General features: G+C 40.7%; 1 protein-coding gene across 4 annotated transcripts in view; it reads right to left on the reverse strand.

Moving 5' to 3' along the window:
• CORIN (corin, serine peptidase) overlaps positions 1-13,746 on the reverse strand; it is a 322,611-nt gene that overhangs the window by 265,891 nt on the left and 42,974 nt on the right. For all 4 annotated transcript variants that reach the window (XM_089325378.1, XM_070068193.2, XM_008248573.5 and 1 more), the window contains exon 3: positions 11,751-11,951. In XM_089325378.1, coding sequence (XP_089181504.1) covers positions 11,751-11,951 — 201 coding nt within the window. The remainder of the gene's footprint in view (positions 1-11,750; positions 11,952-13,746) is intronic.

The raw sequence follows: 13,746 nt of genomic DNA on the forward strand, positions 1-13,746 counted from the left end.
CAAACCCTCCAGCAAGCAAAACCTTTAGATTTAAGGTCTCCATTACCTTCTCTTGGCACCACTCTCACTTTATTCATTTTTAAAATCAATGTTCAACTGGAGAAGACATTGTATGACAACATAATCACCGTGCTTTGACAGCTATAAGGTGTCACAAGTCAGTGTCCCAAATACCCTAAGGGCCTCTGTCCAGTACCCAACTATGAACATATAATCCAAACAAGCAAGCTCTCCGAGCTCCATTACTTAATAATGGAAAATTAGAAGGCAAATTCCAAGGAGGCATTTGTAAGCTTCCAGATCCCCTACTTCCAAGGTGACAAATTGTATTGTTACCTGGGGCCAGCACTGTGGCATAGGTTAAGCCTCTTCCTGCAGTGCCAGCACCTCATATGGGCACCCGTGCATGTCCCAGCTGCTCCTATTCTGATCCAGCTCTCTGCCTGTGGCCTGGGAAAGCCGTGGAAGATGGCTCAGGTACTTGGGCCCCTGCCCATGTGGGAGACCCATAAGAAGCTCCTGGCTTCAGATCTGCCCAGCTCTGGCCATTGTGACCATTTTGAGGAGTGAACCAGTAGATGGAAGACTTCTCTCTCCCCCCTTCTCTTTGTCTATAAACTCTATCAAATCTTTAAAAAAAAAATTCATTACCTGTAAAAGAAAGGTTGGCCTCCCCATATTTTATAAATAAAATTGGAAACAAGACTGTCCAATTGGCCCAAGTCAATTATATTATTGTTTTCATTTTTTAAAATGAAGTAGATTAGTCTGATTAAAAATAGAAGCCCCAAGATACTTTTAAACTTTGTAATAACTTATTTTTAGAAAAATATGTTAAACTATTTTCATGCTGTAATAAATAGTACTGTCTTTTTAGAAATAGAAACCATTGAAATAGATCATGCTTTCTTCCTTCTCGGAACCAGTCTTAAATTTCTCCCTTTATTTCTCAAGGTATGAATAACATGGTTCATGTCTCAAGATGTTAGCTGACAGCTACCTGGAAATGGGAATTGTATCTTATCCATCTTTATAATTCAAATAGCCAAGTCCCCAGAGCTTGGCACTCAATAAATGGCTTAGTGGATGAATAAACAATGCTTCACGGCCTATTAACTGAGGTTCTCTGAAAATGAGATATTTCATAAACCTCGGAAGAGTCCATAGGCACTAGGATGGCTTTACACAGATTACTATAATTACAAACAAATACTCTAAATTCTATTCCTTCAAACACCACATGTGAATATTAGGTTAATGAAGCAGAGTAGCAAAACATAAAATGTGTTTACACTGAAACACAAGGAATGGTTTGCATCAAATGTGAACAGATGTAAAGTTTTTGGTTTGGAAAACATATTACCATACTTATTTCAACTCCAAGTAAGTGAAAAGGCATATTCTCTAAAGGCACACTTAACAGCAAACAGATCCCCATTTAGAGGTTTTTTTTTTTTTTTTGCTCTCAACACAAAATTGTACAAAGACCAAAAACCTGAGACTCAGCAAACTGAATGATTAAGGCAAAAGAATATATACAGTGCCAACTTTCTTTCAGAACCAGAGAGTAAAGTAAATTACAGGTTTTTTGTTTTGTTTTGTTTTGTTTTGTTTTTGTTTTTGTTTTTGTTTTTTGTCTGAGGCTTTGGCTTTTAGAAGAGCATTATTGTCTTTGAGTTTGATCAGCACTGATTTCACACTGCTGACATCAGCTTGCTACTGTTCTTTTCTGTATGTAGATTGAGGGTATCAGGTGGCTCTTGCTGAACAGGAGACTGGGATAACGAACCTGGAGAGGAAAATGCTGAGCCGCAAGGCTTTGGCCACAACTGCTTAACTCTGACTCTTATTTGCTGTATTAATGTGTCATCAGCACATTACCTCTGCAGGTACCTGTCACCTGGGGCGTACTGCAGTTCTCATTCAGGACTGGGGGCCAAGAGCTCTTGGAAAGGAGGACTAGAATTGTAGCCAAAGGAGAGCAAAACAGGCACTGTTCTATTACTCCTTCCAAGAGCCTTGCTCTGCACCTAAGATTGAGTTTGCTCTTTCTGGAAGGAACTCAACACGTTCTAGGGAAAAAGTCATCCAAAGATGCAATGAAGAGGAAGGAAGGGAGAACAAGGAAAGAGGAGGCTATCCTATACTCAGTTTCCTTTCTGTCTCTTCCAAGAGCTGTAAAGGTCTTCACCAGACCAGCACATACAAATTACTTAATGCATCATTTATTTGTTCATGCCCAAGTCTCATAACTATAAGCCTGCAGAACGTGATTTACTCTATGCAACAGGGCAACCAACTGGACTTGAACACTGGGGTCTGACAATGGCATCCAGGGGTCTTAGGTTCTGCAACTTTTGGAGTAAGACTTAAAGCTGAGGTGGCAGCTCAAGTCCTCCTGGGTACCAACAAAACTTGCTTTTTCTCCAGAGAAAGTGTCCTTAGAATTCAAAGACCCCAATACCCCATGTAATGAATTCTTATGGCAGAAAAGCAACAGCTGCTTCCATCACCTAAGTCATTGCATAGAAATAAAGTATCAATGTAGGCAACATGTAGAAAAAATAAAGACCATCAACACTTGCACAGCAAGAGTTGTTATAGATAATTCAAAATGCTATTTATTCTCAATCCCTTTCATAAAACTGTGGTAAATGACCTACTGCTAGTTATCATTGCATAATATATTAGTGAATAGGCACATGTTACTATATAATGAACTTCTATTTCTAGCATTTTATTAACTGCATGTGATACAATTGTTTTCTTTTGAATTCTGTGTATTTAAACAACAAAACATCATTCTGAGAAGACATTTATCAGTTTCACTAAACTGCCAAAGGAGTCCTCAGCGCGTGTGTGTGTGTGCGTACACACACACACATACACACACACACAGAGGAAGCTTGCCATAGAACATTGCTGCTTTTTCTAGGGATGTGACCCAGACAGCTCTAAGTCAGGGACCCTAAAGCATTATCCCTTAAGCGAAAGAATTACATGGGCTTTATAAACAGGAAGAATGTTTTGCAGGCATATATGCAATTAGATAAAAATCCCTTTATAGGTCTAACAACTATAAAATTGAAATTAACTTGCACACAGAAACTAAACTACAAAACTAAGAATATTTAAATTTAAATTTTAAGATGAGTGGATATTAACATTTATCTGCTAAAACCCACCACTAAATGTGATGACTGCTATGGCACAAGTTCTGTGTTTGGGAAGCATGTACCACCCAGTATCCTGGCTTAGCCACTACAAAAGCGTCCTTTGTATAACATGCTAGTACAGACTTTGTTCTCCCATGGAGGGTAGTATTTATCAAGTCTGCTTCTGGTCCTTGCTTAATAGCCAGGAAAAGCCTAAGCAGTGTGGTTTAACAGCAATATAATTCTAAATAAAAACTCCTGCATGCACTACAGCACCATCACTGTGCCTAGTGAAGATGCTTATCCAGGTGATCTAGAATAAGCTTAATTATTGCTGTTATCACTGAAATGAAAACACAACTAAGAAATTCTTATACAGAACACTTGACTCCCCCTGGATTACATGGAAAAGTCCTCCAGAGCTGGGATGGAGAAACAGTGTATAAAGACCCAGAGGAGGCCATCACCGGGGCTCACTAGGCTAATCCTCCACCTGCGGCACCAGCATCCCGGGTTCTAGTCCCGGTTGGGGCGCCGGATTCTGTGCCGGTTGCTCCTCTTCCAGTCCAGCTCTCTGCTGTGGCCCGGGAAGGCAGTAGAGGATGGCCCAAGTCCTTGGGCCCTGCACCCGCATGGGAGACCAGGAGGAAGCACCTGGCTCCTGGCTTTGGATTGGCACAGCGCCACCGGCCATAGCAGCCATTTGGGGGGTGAACCAACGAAAGGAAGGCCTTTCTCTGTCTAACTCTGCCTGTCAAAAAAAAAAAAAAAATCCAGAGGAATGATAAGAATCCAATTCCTTGGGCATGTCTTTACCATTTATTTATGTGAAAGGCAGAGTGACAGACAGGCAGAGACATAAAGAGATCTTCTATCCCTGGTTTACTCCACCAAAATGATCCCAAAAGCCAGGACTGGCAAAGTGGAAGCCAGGAGCATAGAAACCCACCCTAGTCTCCCACGTGGAAGCAGGGACCCAAGCCTTTGTACCATCTCTCACTGCCTTAACAGGCACATTAGCAGGGAGATGGATCAGAGCAGAGTATCTGGGACTCAAACCAGCACTCCCAAGTCACAAGAGGGGGACTTAACTAGCTGGGCCACAATACCATAGTACGCCCCCCCAATCCCTGCCCCAGTCACATCTGAGCCATCCATCAATCCACTTAAGTACAAACTCCCGCTCCAAACCACACAATTTGCAATGGTGAGGAAATCACCTGAATTTAAGGAATACAGTGGACATCCAGGATAGGATTAGAAAGCCAAATAAAAAGGATGAGCACCTTCACCCGATTTCTGATGTCTAATTAGACTCTCCCCTTGGACAGGCACCTAATGAATTTAGTGTGAGTAAAAACTCCCAGACCTACGATTCTCCTAGCTGCCTATTGTAGAGCTCACTTTAAAGCTAATGGAGGCCGGCGCTACAGCTCAATAGGCTAATCCTCCACCTGCAGCGCCAGCACCCTGGGTTCTGGTCTCCGTCGGGGTGCCGGATTCTGTCCCGGTTGCTCCTCTTCCAGTCCAGCTCTCTGCTATGGCCTGGGAAGGCAGTGGAGGATGGCCCAGGTCCTTGGGCCCTGCACCCACATGGGAGACCAGGAGAAGCACCTGGCTCCTGGCTTCGGATCAGCACGGTGCGCCGGCCCCAGTGGCCATTGGAGGGTGAACCAACGGTAAAGGAAGACCTTTCTCTCTGCCTCTGTCTCACTTTCCACTCTGCCTGTCAAAAAAAAATTTTAAAAAAAGCTAATGGAAATATCACATGTCAAACACAAAGCTAGGGAGATAGAATCACTTTAGGGTTTGGGACTGGTACATAAACTGGTTACACTTAGCAACTTTGCAGTATGTGTTTAGGGAATTTTTAGAACATCTCTAATTAGTATAAAATAAATCGCTGCTTTTGACAGTAATACTGTCATGATCCAAGTCATTTTATCTTCAGAGAAGTGACTGTGCATAGTTCATTACGAAAAAAAAAATACTAGATATAAAGTAAATGCCATTATTAGGGGAAAGGCTAAATGAATTATGGCAATGAAACATGGAATACAATCCAGTCATTGTAACAGATTTAAGACATTGTCTTAGAGGTAAAGTATTCTTGAATGAAAAAGACATTATGTAGGAAAATACACATAATAAGAATGATCCCAGGCTGGCGCCGCGGCTCAATAGGCTAATCCTCCGCCTGCGGTGCCGGCTCCCCGGGTTCTAGTCCCAGTTGGGGCGCCGGTTCTGTCCCGGTTGCCACTCTTCCAGGCCAGCTCTCTGCTGTGGCCCGGGAGTGCAGTGGAGGATGGCCCAAGTCCTTGGGCCCTGCACCCGCATGGGAGACCAGGAGAAGCACCTGGCTCCTTGCTTTGGATCAGCGCGATGCGCCGGCCGCGGTGGCCATTGGAGAGTGAACCAACGGCAAAAGGAAGACCTTTCTCTCTCTCACTGTCCACTCTGCCTGTCAAAAAAAAAAAGATCCCATTTTTGAATATATAATACATGCGTTTATATAAGTTTATAGAAACACAGATAAAACTATAAACTTATAAATATTGTTCACATAGATAAATTGTAGGAATAAAATGTGACAAAGAAAGGAAAGAATGGAGGGCTTTCTGTACAGAAAATGACTTCAACTAAAAATATGTAATATGATCACAAACTGGTGAAAGACATCAAGATAAATATCCAAGAACTCTAAACAAGCTCCAAACATGATGAAAAGAGACCCACATTGAAACACATTATCAAACTGTCAAAGACTAGGAAAAAAGACAAGATCTCAAAGATAATGAGAAATCATCTATCATATACAAAAGATCATTAACAAGATTATCTGCAGATTCCCCATGAGAAAATTTGGAAGCTAGAAAGCAGTGGTCCGATATGTTAAAGTGCTAAAAGAGAAATGAAAGTCAACCAAGAATCCTCTATCTGGCAAAAACTGGTCTTCAAAAGCAAGGAAGAAATCCAGGCGTTCAGAGATAAGCCAAAGCTGAGGGAGTCTGTTACCACTAGAACTGCCCTGCAGGCAATGCTCAAGGAAGTTCTGCACTCAGCAGGAAAGGACGCCAGACAGGATCTAGAAGCCATACCAAGAAACACATTAATAAAAGCTCATGTTAGTGTAACAGTGGCTTGTAACTAAACATTTTTTAATGTGACTTAAGGAACATTTTAAAATTATTAGTCTAAAATCTAGTTATGTCATAACTTTGGTTTCTAATGCTACATTTTGTATTCCCTGTAATTTAAGGGGCTAATACATTTTAATTTTTTTTTTTTTTTTTGAGAGGCGGAATTACAGACAGGGAGAAAGGTCTTTCATCCACTGGTTGACTCTCCAAATGGCCATAATAGCCAGGGCCCAGTCTGGCCAAAGCCAGGAGCTGCTTCTTGGTCTTGCACATGGGTCATGGGCACAAGCACTTGGGTCATCTTCTCCTGCTTTCCCAGGTACATTAGCAGGGAGCTGGATCAGAAGTGGAGCAGCAGGGACTCAAACCAGCACCCATTTATGACACTAGCATCACAGGTGACAACTTTACCTCCTACATCACAACACCAGCCCCTGAAGTATTTTTATATTTGGAGAACACAATGTACTAAGAGGGAATTTTATGATAACAACCAAAAGCAGTATGGGACAAAGCTGGTAATGAAGCAGAGTTGAAGTCAACTCTCGTTAAATTTAAGTTACAATGCTACAACTTCAGGATCTTAAATGTAATCCCCACATTAACCACCAAGAAAATAGCTATAGAACATGCAACAAGGGGAATTTAAATATTTCATTACAAAAAAAATTCAACTAAATATAAGAGACAGTAACCCAGGAAATGAGACCAAAAAAAAAATAGCTATAAGCTATTTAGAAAACAGCAAAATGACATAAGGCCCCACTTAGCCATAATTACTTTAAATATAAATACATTAAGTTCTCAAAAGACAGAATAGTAAAATGTGTTAAAGAAACACAAAAACATGAATATATGCCATCAGCAAAAGACTCAATTTAGATCCAAAGACACAAAATAGATTAAAAAAAGGAAATCCATGTAAATAGTAGCCAAAAGAAAGTGGAATGATTATACAAAGATCAGACAAAATAGACTAAATCAAAAATGAGTAGACAAGACAAGGAAGGACATACATTAATAAAAGTTTCAGTATAACAAGAAGTTGTAATATTTCAGGTATTTATACACCTAACTGACCAAAGTATATAAAGCAAAAACAGAGCATTCAAGGGATAATTACAAAGCTTTACGTTCGTTGGAAACATCAACATCCATTCTCAACAATGGCTGAATAGAGACAACCGAGTAAGGAAACTGGAAAGTATGTCCACAGAAGTTGTACATGAATAAGCACAGCAACGTTATTCACACTAGCTGAAAATGTAGAAGTAATCCAGTGTCTGGCCATGGATGAATGGATCAATAAACCCGTGGTATGTACGGAATGAAGTTTTGACACATGCTACAGCATGGAGGCACCCTGAAACATAGTGAGTGAAAGCAGCCAGATCTTGAGGACCACACACTGAATGGCGCCCTCTATAGGAGGTGAACAGGCAAATCTGGAGTCAGAAAATACATTCATTTGAAGAAGGAGCTGAGACAAAGGGAAAAAAACAGCATTAGATATACAAAACTTTGTGCAATGATAAAACATCCTAAAATGACAGTGATAATGGTTACATAACCATGTGACTACCTTTTAAAATCTGTTGAATGATACTTAAGGACATTGTATGGTATGTATCCCCAAGATTATTTTTAAGTGAAGGAAAGATGACACATCTTCACCTGAAGCAGGAGATTTGGGAGTTTATCAAGGATGGTCGCAAAGAACAGAACATGAGAAGCTGGCAGCCCATCAATTCACTCTTGTCAGTTTCATACCTGGCCAGAGTTTCTAGGCTATTTTATCATGTGTCATATTTAACCCAAAAGCTCTTGGTTGGCCAAAGAGTTTCCCCTTTCCTTAGAAGTCAATATGTTTAAGTATTTATCAAACAGAGGAGGAAAAGATGAAAATAAAAACCTAAACACAGAACGCGACCTAGAAAAATCCCTTGCGGAGACGTAGTGTGACAGTAGTTAACTGTGGGCCTTTCTCCACACTGCAGTTGGATTTCAAAACGCAACTAATGACCCTGCAGAGGTAATGGACATTACATAAGCCCTTTATCACACCCCGAGCCCAGATGTGTTATCCAGTGTAACATGGGGAGTGTGCTGGCTAACTTGACAAGCTGCAGTGCTCTGCACTTTAGCGTGATATTAAAGATCCCCGGAGGAGCTGTCTTAGGGAAAGAGCATTTCCTGACACCTTTTTCTGGGAGTTGGCCCCCTGGTTTTGCACTCAGTAGATCTGGGTAAGGACAGAATGTCTGGCCACTGTATTCTTGGACTAAAATGGACTTAAATAGCTTTATCATAAACCAAGAATTCAAAACAGCATCTTAACTAGATCATAATAACCAAAGTAAATTCTCTGCTAGGTTTTAATGTAGAAATAAGACATTAAATTACACTTTGAGTAACACTTGTTAAATAGATATCAAGTGGCAAGGGAGCAACTAGGAGTTGCTAACGAAAGTGATAAATCATAAGAGCTGGAAATGACCATAATTCATTTGTTTACTTTATTGAGCATTGGCTATATACAGTAAAGAAATTTTTTAAAGACTACTCTTTCTACTTCCTGGAGTTTACAATTCATTCAGAAATGCTGTAGCTACTATAAAGAAAATAAAAGGAGGAAGCACGAACTCTTTGGAAAATAAGTGGTGTAGGGATTCCAAGGCCTGAATTCCAATTTCATGTCTACCCGTTATTAGGCAAGTGATGTTGGATGTTTAACTTGATCTCCTTAAGCCCCTATTTTATACTTTGAAAAATGGTGTATGATATTTCCAGTCCTTTGTATCCCGCAGATGTGGGAATCCTTTTTCTGCCAAGGGTCTTGGGCTAATTATGTCATTCACAAGCCTTACAAATGATCCAACTTAAAAATCAGCCTGCCAGGGCTGGGGCTGCAGTGTGGCAGGTAAAGCCACCATCCTGTGACGCCAGCATCCCATGTGGGCACCGGCTGCTCCACTTCCCATCCTGCTCCCTGCTGGTGTGCCTGGGAGAGCATAAGATGGCCCACGTGGATGCAGAAAAAGTTCCCAACTCCAGCCCAGCCCAGCTCCAGCCATTGTGGCCATTTGGGGAGTGAACCAGGAATGGAAGCTCAAGCTCTCACTCTCTCCACCACCAAAAATAGCAAACTATATATTTATCAAATTTTGATCCCTGGAGCCGGCACTGTGGCATAGTAGGTTAAGCAACCTCCTGCAGCACCAGCATCCCATATGGGCACCGGTTTGTGAACCAGCTGCTCCACTTCTGATCCAGCTCCCTGCTGATGGTCTAGGAAAGCAGAAGATGGCCCAAGTGCTTGGGCCCCTGCACCCACGTGAGACACCCATTGTGGCCATTTGGGGAGTGAACCAGTAGATGGAAGACCTCTGTGTCTTCTTCTCTCTGTATGTAACTCTGCCTCTTCTCAAGTGAATAAATAAAAACAAACATACAACCAAACATCAGGAATAAATTTTAAAAAATTTGAGTTTGGGTTGCGTTGGCAGGGACACACCAAATGATTTCATGGGGTCTTATACAGCCCACGGGCTGGATGTTTCTCACTCCTGAGTTATAAGGATCACAGAGAAAATATTCAAACATGTCTTAAAAAACTATCAAAAGCTCTGCAAACACAGCCTGGCACTATTGCTGAGATGTATGAAAAATTATCAAATCCCTTGCAATAAATTACATTAGTTAATGTAGACAGATATCCTGAGAGTATGTGGTCAGACAGAGCTCAATGCAAGCTGTCAGGTACATTAAAAACAGAGTGACACATATAAAGGCTTCAACCTTTCCCCATTAAATCATTGTAATTTCATCTGGATTTCCTCCACATGTCAAATTATACTTATACGCTCAAGCAGTGTTCCAGTCATTGAAGAGAAAATGAGTCACACAGGCTTCTATCGAACTTCCAAATGGAGCAACAATGGCCATGTGTTTCTTTACTCTTTGGGGCATGTGTTTGTCAACCTTATTTGAAATTTAAGAAATGACAGAGCTTTCAAAACACAGACAAATCCACTTAGAAGAAAATAACAATTACTATAATTACAACCACATTAACTGGGCTGAGTTTTTGTTCAAATTACTTCTGCACCTCTGATGGAAAATATTGTCTTAAATAATAATGAAGTGTTTCAGACATGACCAAAATATAAAACCTCAAAATTAAACTCATGAGGAAAATAAATTTAACTTGGCATAATGCTGGGTTGCAATATTACCATCAGGTAACACAACAACTCCGTATGAATCACTGGTGAACACTAAGCATAACAAACAGTTAATACCAATAGGTGCTCTGTGAAACAATGGAATCCAAACAGTCTGTCTCTTTGGGGCTGGAGAAATTGAATAATCCTGCTTTCCCTCAAACACTGGCAAGCATATACTGCAATAGCTAAAAATCTATTTAATCCCTCCCTTCCTGGCTCAGAATAAAAATAAATACTGTCTCAGACCCAATATGTGATATCCCTTCATGGGTTTTCATGAGAGCGAGACAGACACACACACACATACACACACACACACACACAGAGAAATAAGAAAATGATCATGGATACGGATAGATAGGATTTGTATGAAATGAATCCCAATCACATAATCATTTTAGGAAGTAGGAAATGATAGGCCAGACAACTGTGGACAAAGTCCTTTGCGTGACTGTGCTCTGGTTCATTTCTGTTGGCACTGGTTAGATTAGAACTGAAACTCCTCATCATGTCGTACCCAAACCCTCTCCCACCAAACATTCTGGACATTTAGTAACTTTACTGGAAATCCAAGAGGTATCAGGCGAGTCCTGGGGCGGGGGGGGGGGGGGGGGTCACATTCCAGAGCCTGCCACCAGCTCATTGGCTTCTGTCTTCTGTCCGATCTCCCCCAGCCACCTCAGCTCCTTCTCTGGAACTACCCCCTCCCCTTATGCAGAATGCTTTCACACATGCCCTTTTCCCTCAAAGTGAGATTATTTGTCAGTTACCAGCATATACAATTTATTTCATTGCCAATAAGTGAGGGAAAAGATTGAAGCAGGACAAGAACACACAGTGTCTCAAAAGCACAAGGGGGCTGTAGCTCCTGGTCAATCACTTGTCATCCTCTTAGAGCTCCCTCTAGCAAGCCAACAAATAAGTATGAACACTCACAGGCAAACCACTACAAAAATCAATTCTACCACATGGAGCCAAGCGGCAGCAAGTGTCCGCTTCTCAGAAATGTTGAATAACCTTGACAGCTTTGTTTTTCCCTCAGTCCCTACCTGGACAGCTGAGCTAATGGCATTTTGTGCTCAAGAATAGGGCACTCAACTAGGCTTAGAAGGTAAATTCTGCCAGTATAATCAATAAGATTGTGAAGTCCCTGCATCAGTTACACATGTAACCACCTGTGTGTCCCACAGACACTAAAGGCCACCTGTATTTGGCACCTTCAGACTTACTTGTACTCCTGTGACTTTGGGTCTCTGAGACAGCAACTTCCGCAGTCCAGGCTGCAGTGTGTGGCTTGGGAGGTGCAGTAGACGCCAACACGCTCTGGTTATAAGTTGCGTTTGTAAGAATAATATCAGGCACTCGGACTTCACCGTCAGTGACCACGGGTTCACTCCCATTTGACTTAAAATAGGCCTTTTTTAATGTTCCTAAACCAAAAAAAGAAATAAAGATTTTAAAATATCACTAGAAGTCTTTTTTTTTTTTTTTTTTTTAGAGCACATTAAGAAAACTAGAGCTACTTTCTTACGGGTCATCGCATCCAGAACAACACAGAGAAAAGGATGACGAAAGCCACAACTTCTTCCTTTACCGAGATAACCAAATGGACTTCTCTACCACAAATCACACAGCCCAGCGAGGAAACTCACACTTACAAGTTTGAGGTTTAGAAACTGAGCCTGTCATCTAAGTTTCTTAGTATCCAAAGAACTTAGGGCTCTTCTACCTCTCCTGGAACTCCCCATAAATAACAGGTGGTGAATCTCAGTGTTTCCTTCTAGTTTTCGAGTTTTTTAGTTTCACCTGTCACGGTGCACTAGGCAGGATGTGTACTCCACCTTCGCTCTCTACTACATCCGCCACCGAAAGACAATGGTGCCCACTTGGCTTCAGCCTTATGTTTCCCCATAGTTAGCGCTCAATGTCAGTAAAGTATCCATAACATAAGTAAAAATGATAGGGGTAATATATTTACCAAGACTCATATCAGATACCAAAAAGTAAAACCCTCATGACAGCACAAATTCAAAGAACCACCACATTTTCATCTGTGACCGGAAGCTATATAGAGTATAACTATGTGAAACAAGAATTATCGTTAAACTGAGATTATCAACTGGTCAGTTTCTCAAAGTGACAAAATAAAGAGCCAAAGCTAAGATTACTGAGAATCATCTATCTTTGTCTTAAGGCAGAAACTTTTGGAAACTGAGATCACATTTTTAACTCAGCCAAAATAGACAGCCGACTGTGTTTCCAGAATATAGCATTGTAGTTGAGCATACCATGAAAATAAATGAAAGTGATATTGATACATAGAAATACCCAGGGGAGACTTCTAAAAAGATTTCCAGTGAACTCTCTAATTGGCTCTCACTTTTCTAAATAGTCCCATGGACCATTAAAAATAAAAGAAATATAAATAAGATGTTTAATATTAGTCTATGGAAAAAGTTTCTCTACATGTGCTTGACACTTGGAAAACATTAACTACAAATCAAAATAGAAAAGCAGCTGTTTTCTAACTAATGGAGGTCAACAGTTTCATCTGCCAAAGGATTCTAAATAAAGCCATGAAGTGAGCTAAGCCATGACCATGCAGTGCAGGTAATAGTCTCCAAAGTGTGCAATTATGAGTAGGTATTAAATGCAGTACATTCAGTGAAGGACTTCATTTGTTTTTAATTTGCAAACTTCTAGATCAAAATTAACATGATAGGTTTGATGACTACATGAAATGAAATCCGTACAGAAAAATTTACTAACAAATCACGTATCACTTTGCGTTCATCTATTTGTTAGTTGCTCTCCTTTTTGCTTACTTTGGCATAAAAATGTTCCACATAATGCAACATTGCCACTAACACGTCTGTGATGAATACAAAAGGTACATCAAGTTGATTTACTTATGCTAAACCCAAGTCAGCATCTGATTCTGTCAACATGTTTTTAGCAAAAGTCAATTCCTCACTTTATCCTTAAGTAACTCTCAAAATGAGTTCCTTTTCATAATATTTGAACAGTTGTAATCGACATTTTTTTTGTAGTTAGCTCTATTAAGAAAACTCTATTCAGAGTTGGGAACATCCAGCCCATGGGCAATGTAGGGGCAGCACAATCACTTGGTCTGGTCCTGCCAAGACAACTGCAGGCAGCACTTGAAAGTCCATCAATCTATAACAGGCTAATTTTTCAGTTGATAGTTTTGCATGGCCCACAAGT

This window comes from Oryctolagus cuniculus, chromosome 2 (genome assembly GCF_051225735.1).
Source record: "Oryctolagus cuniculus isolate XC-2025 breed Fujian yellow rabbit chromosome 2, ASM5122573v1, whole genome shotgun sequence".
NCBI lineage: Eukaryota > Metazoa > Chordata > Mammalia > Lagomorpha > Leporidae > Oryctolagus > Oryctolagus cuniculus.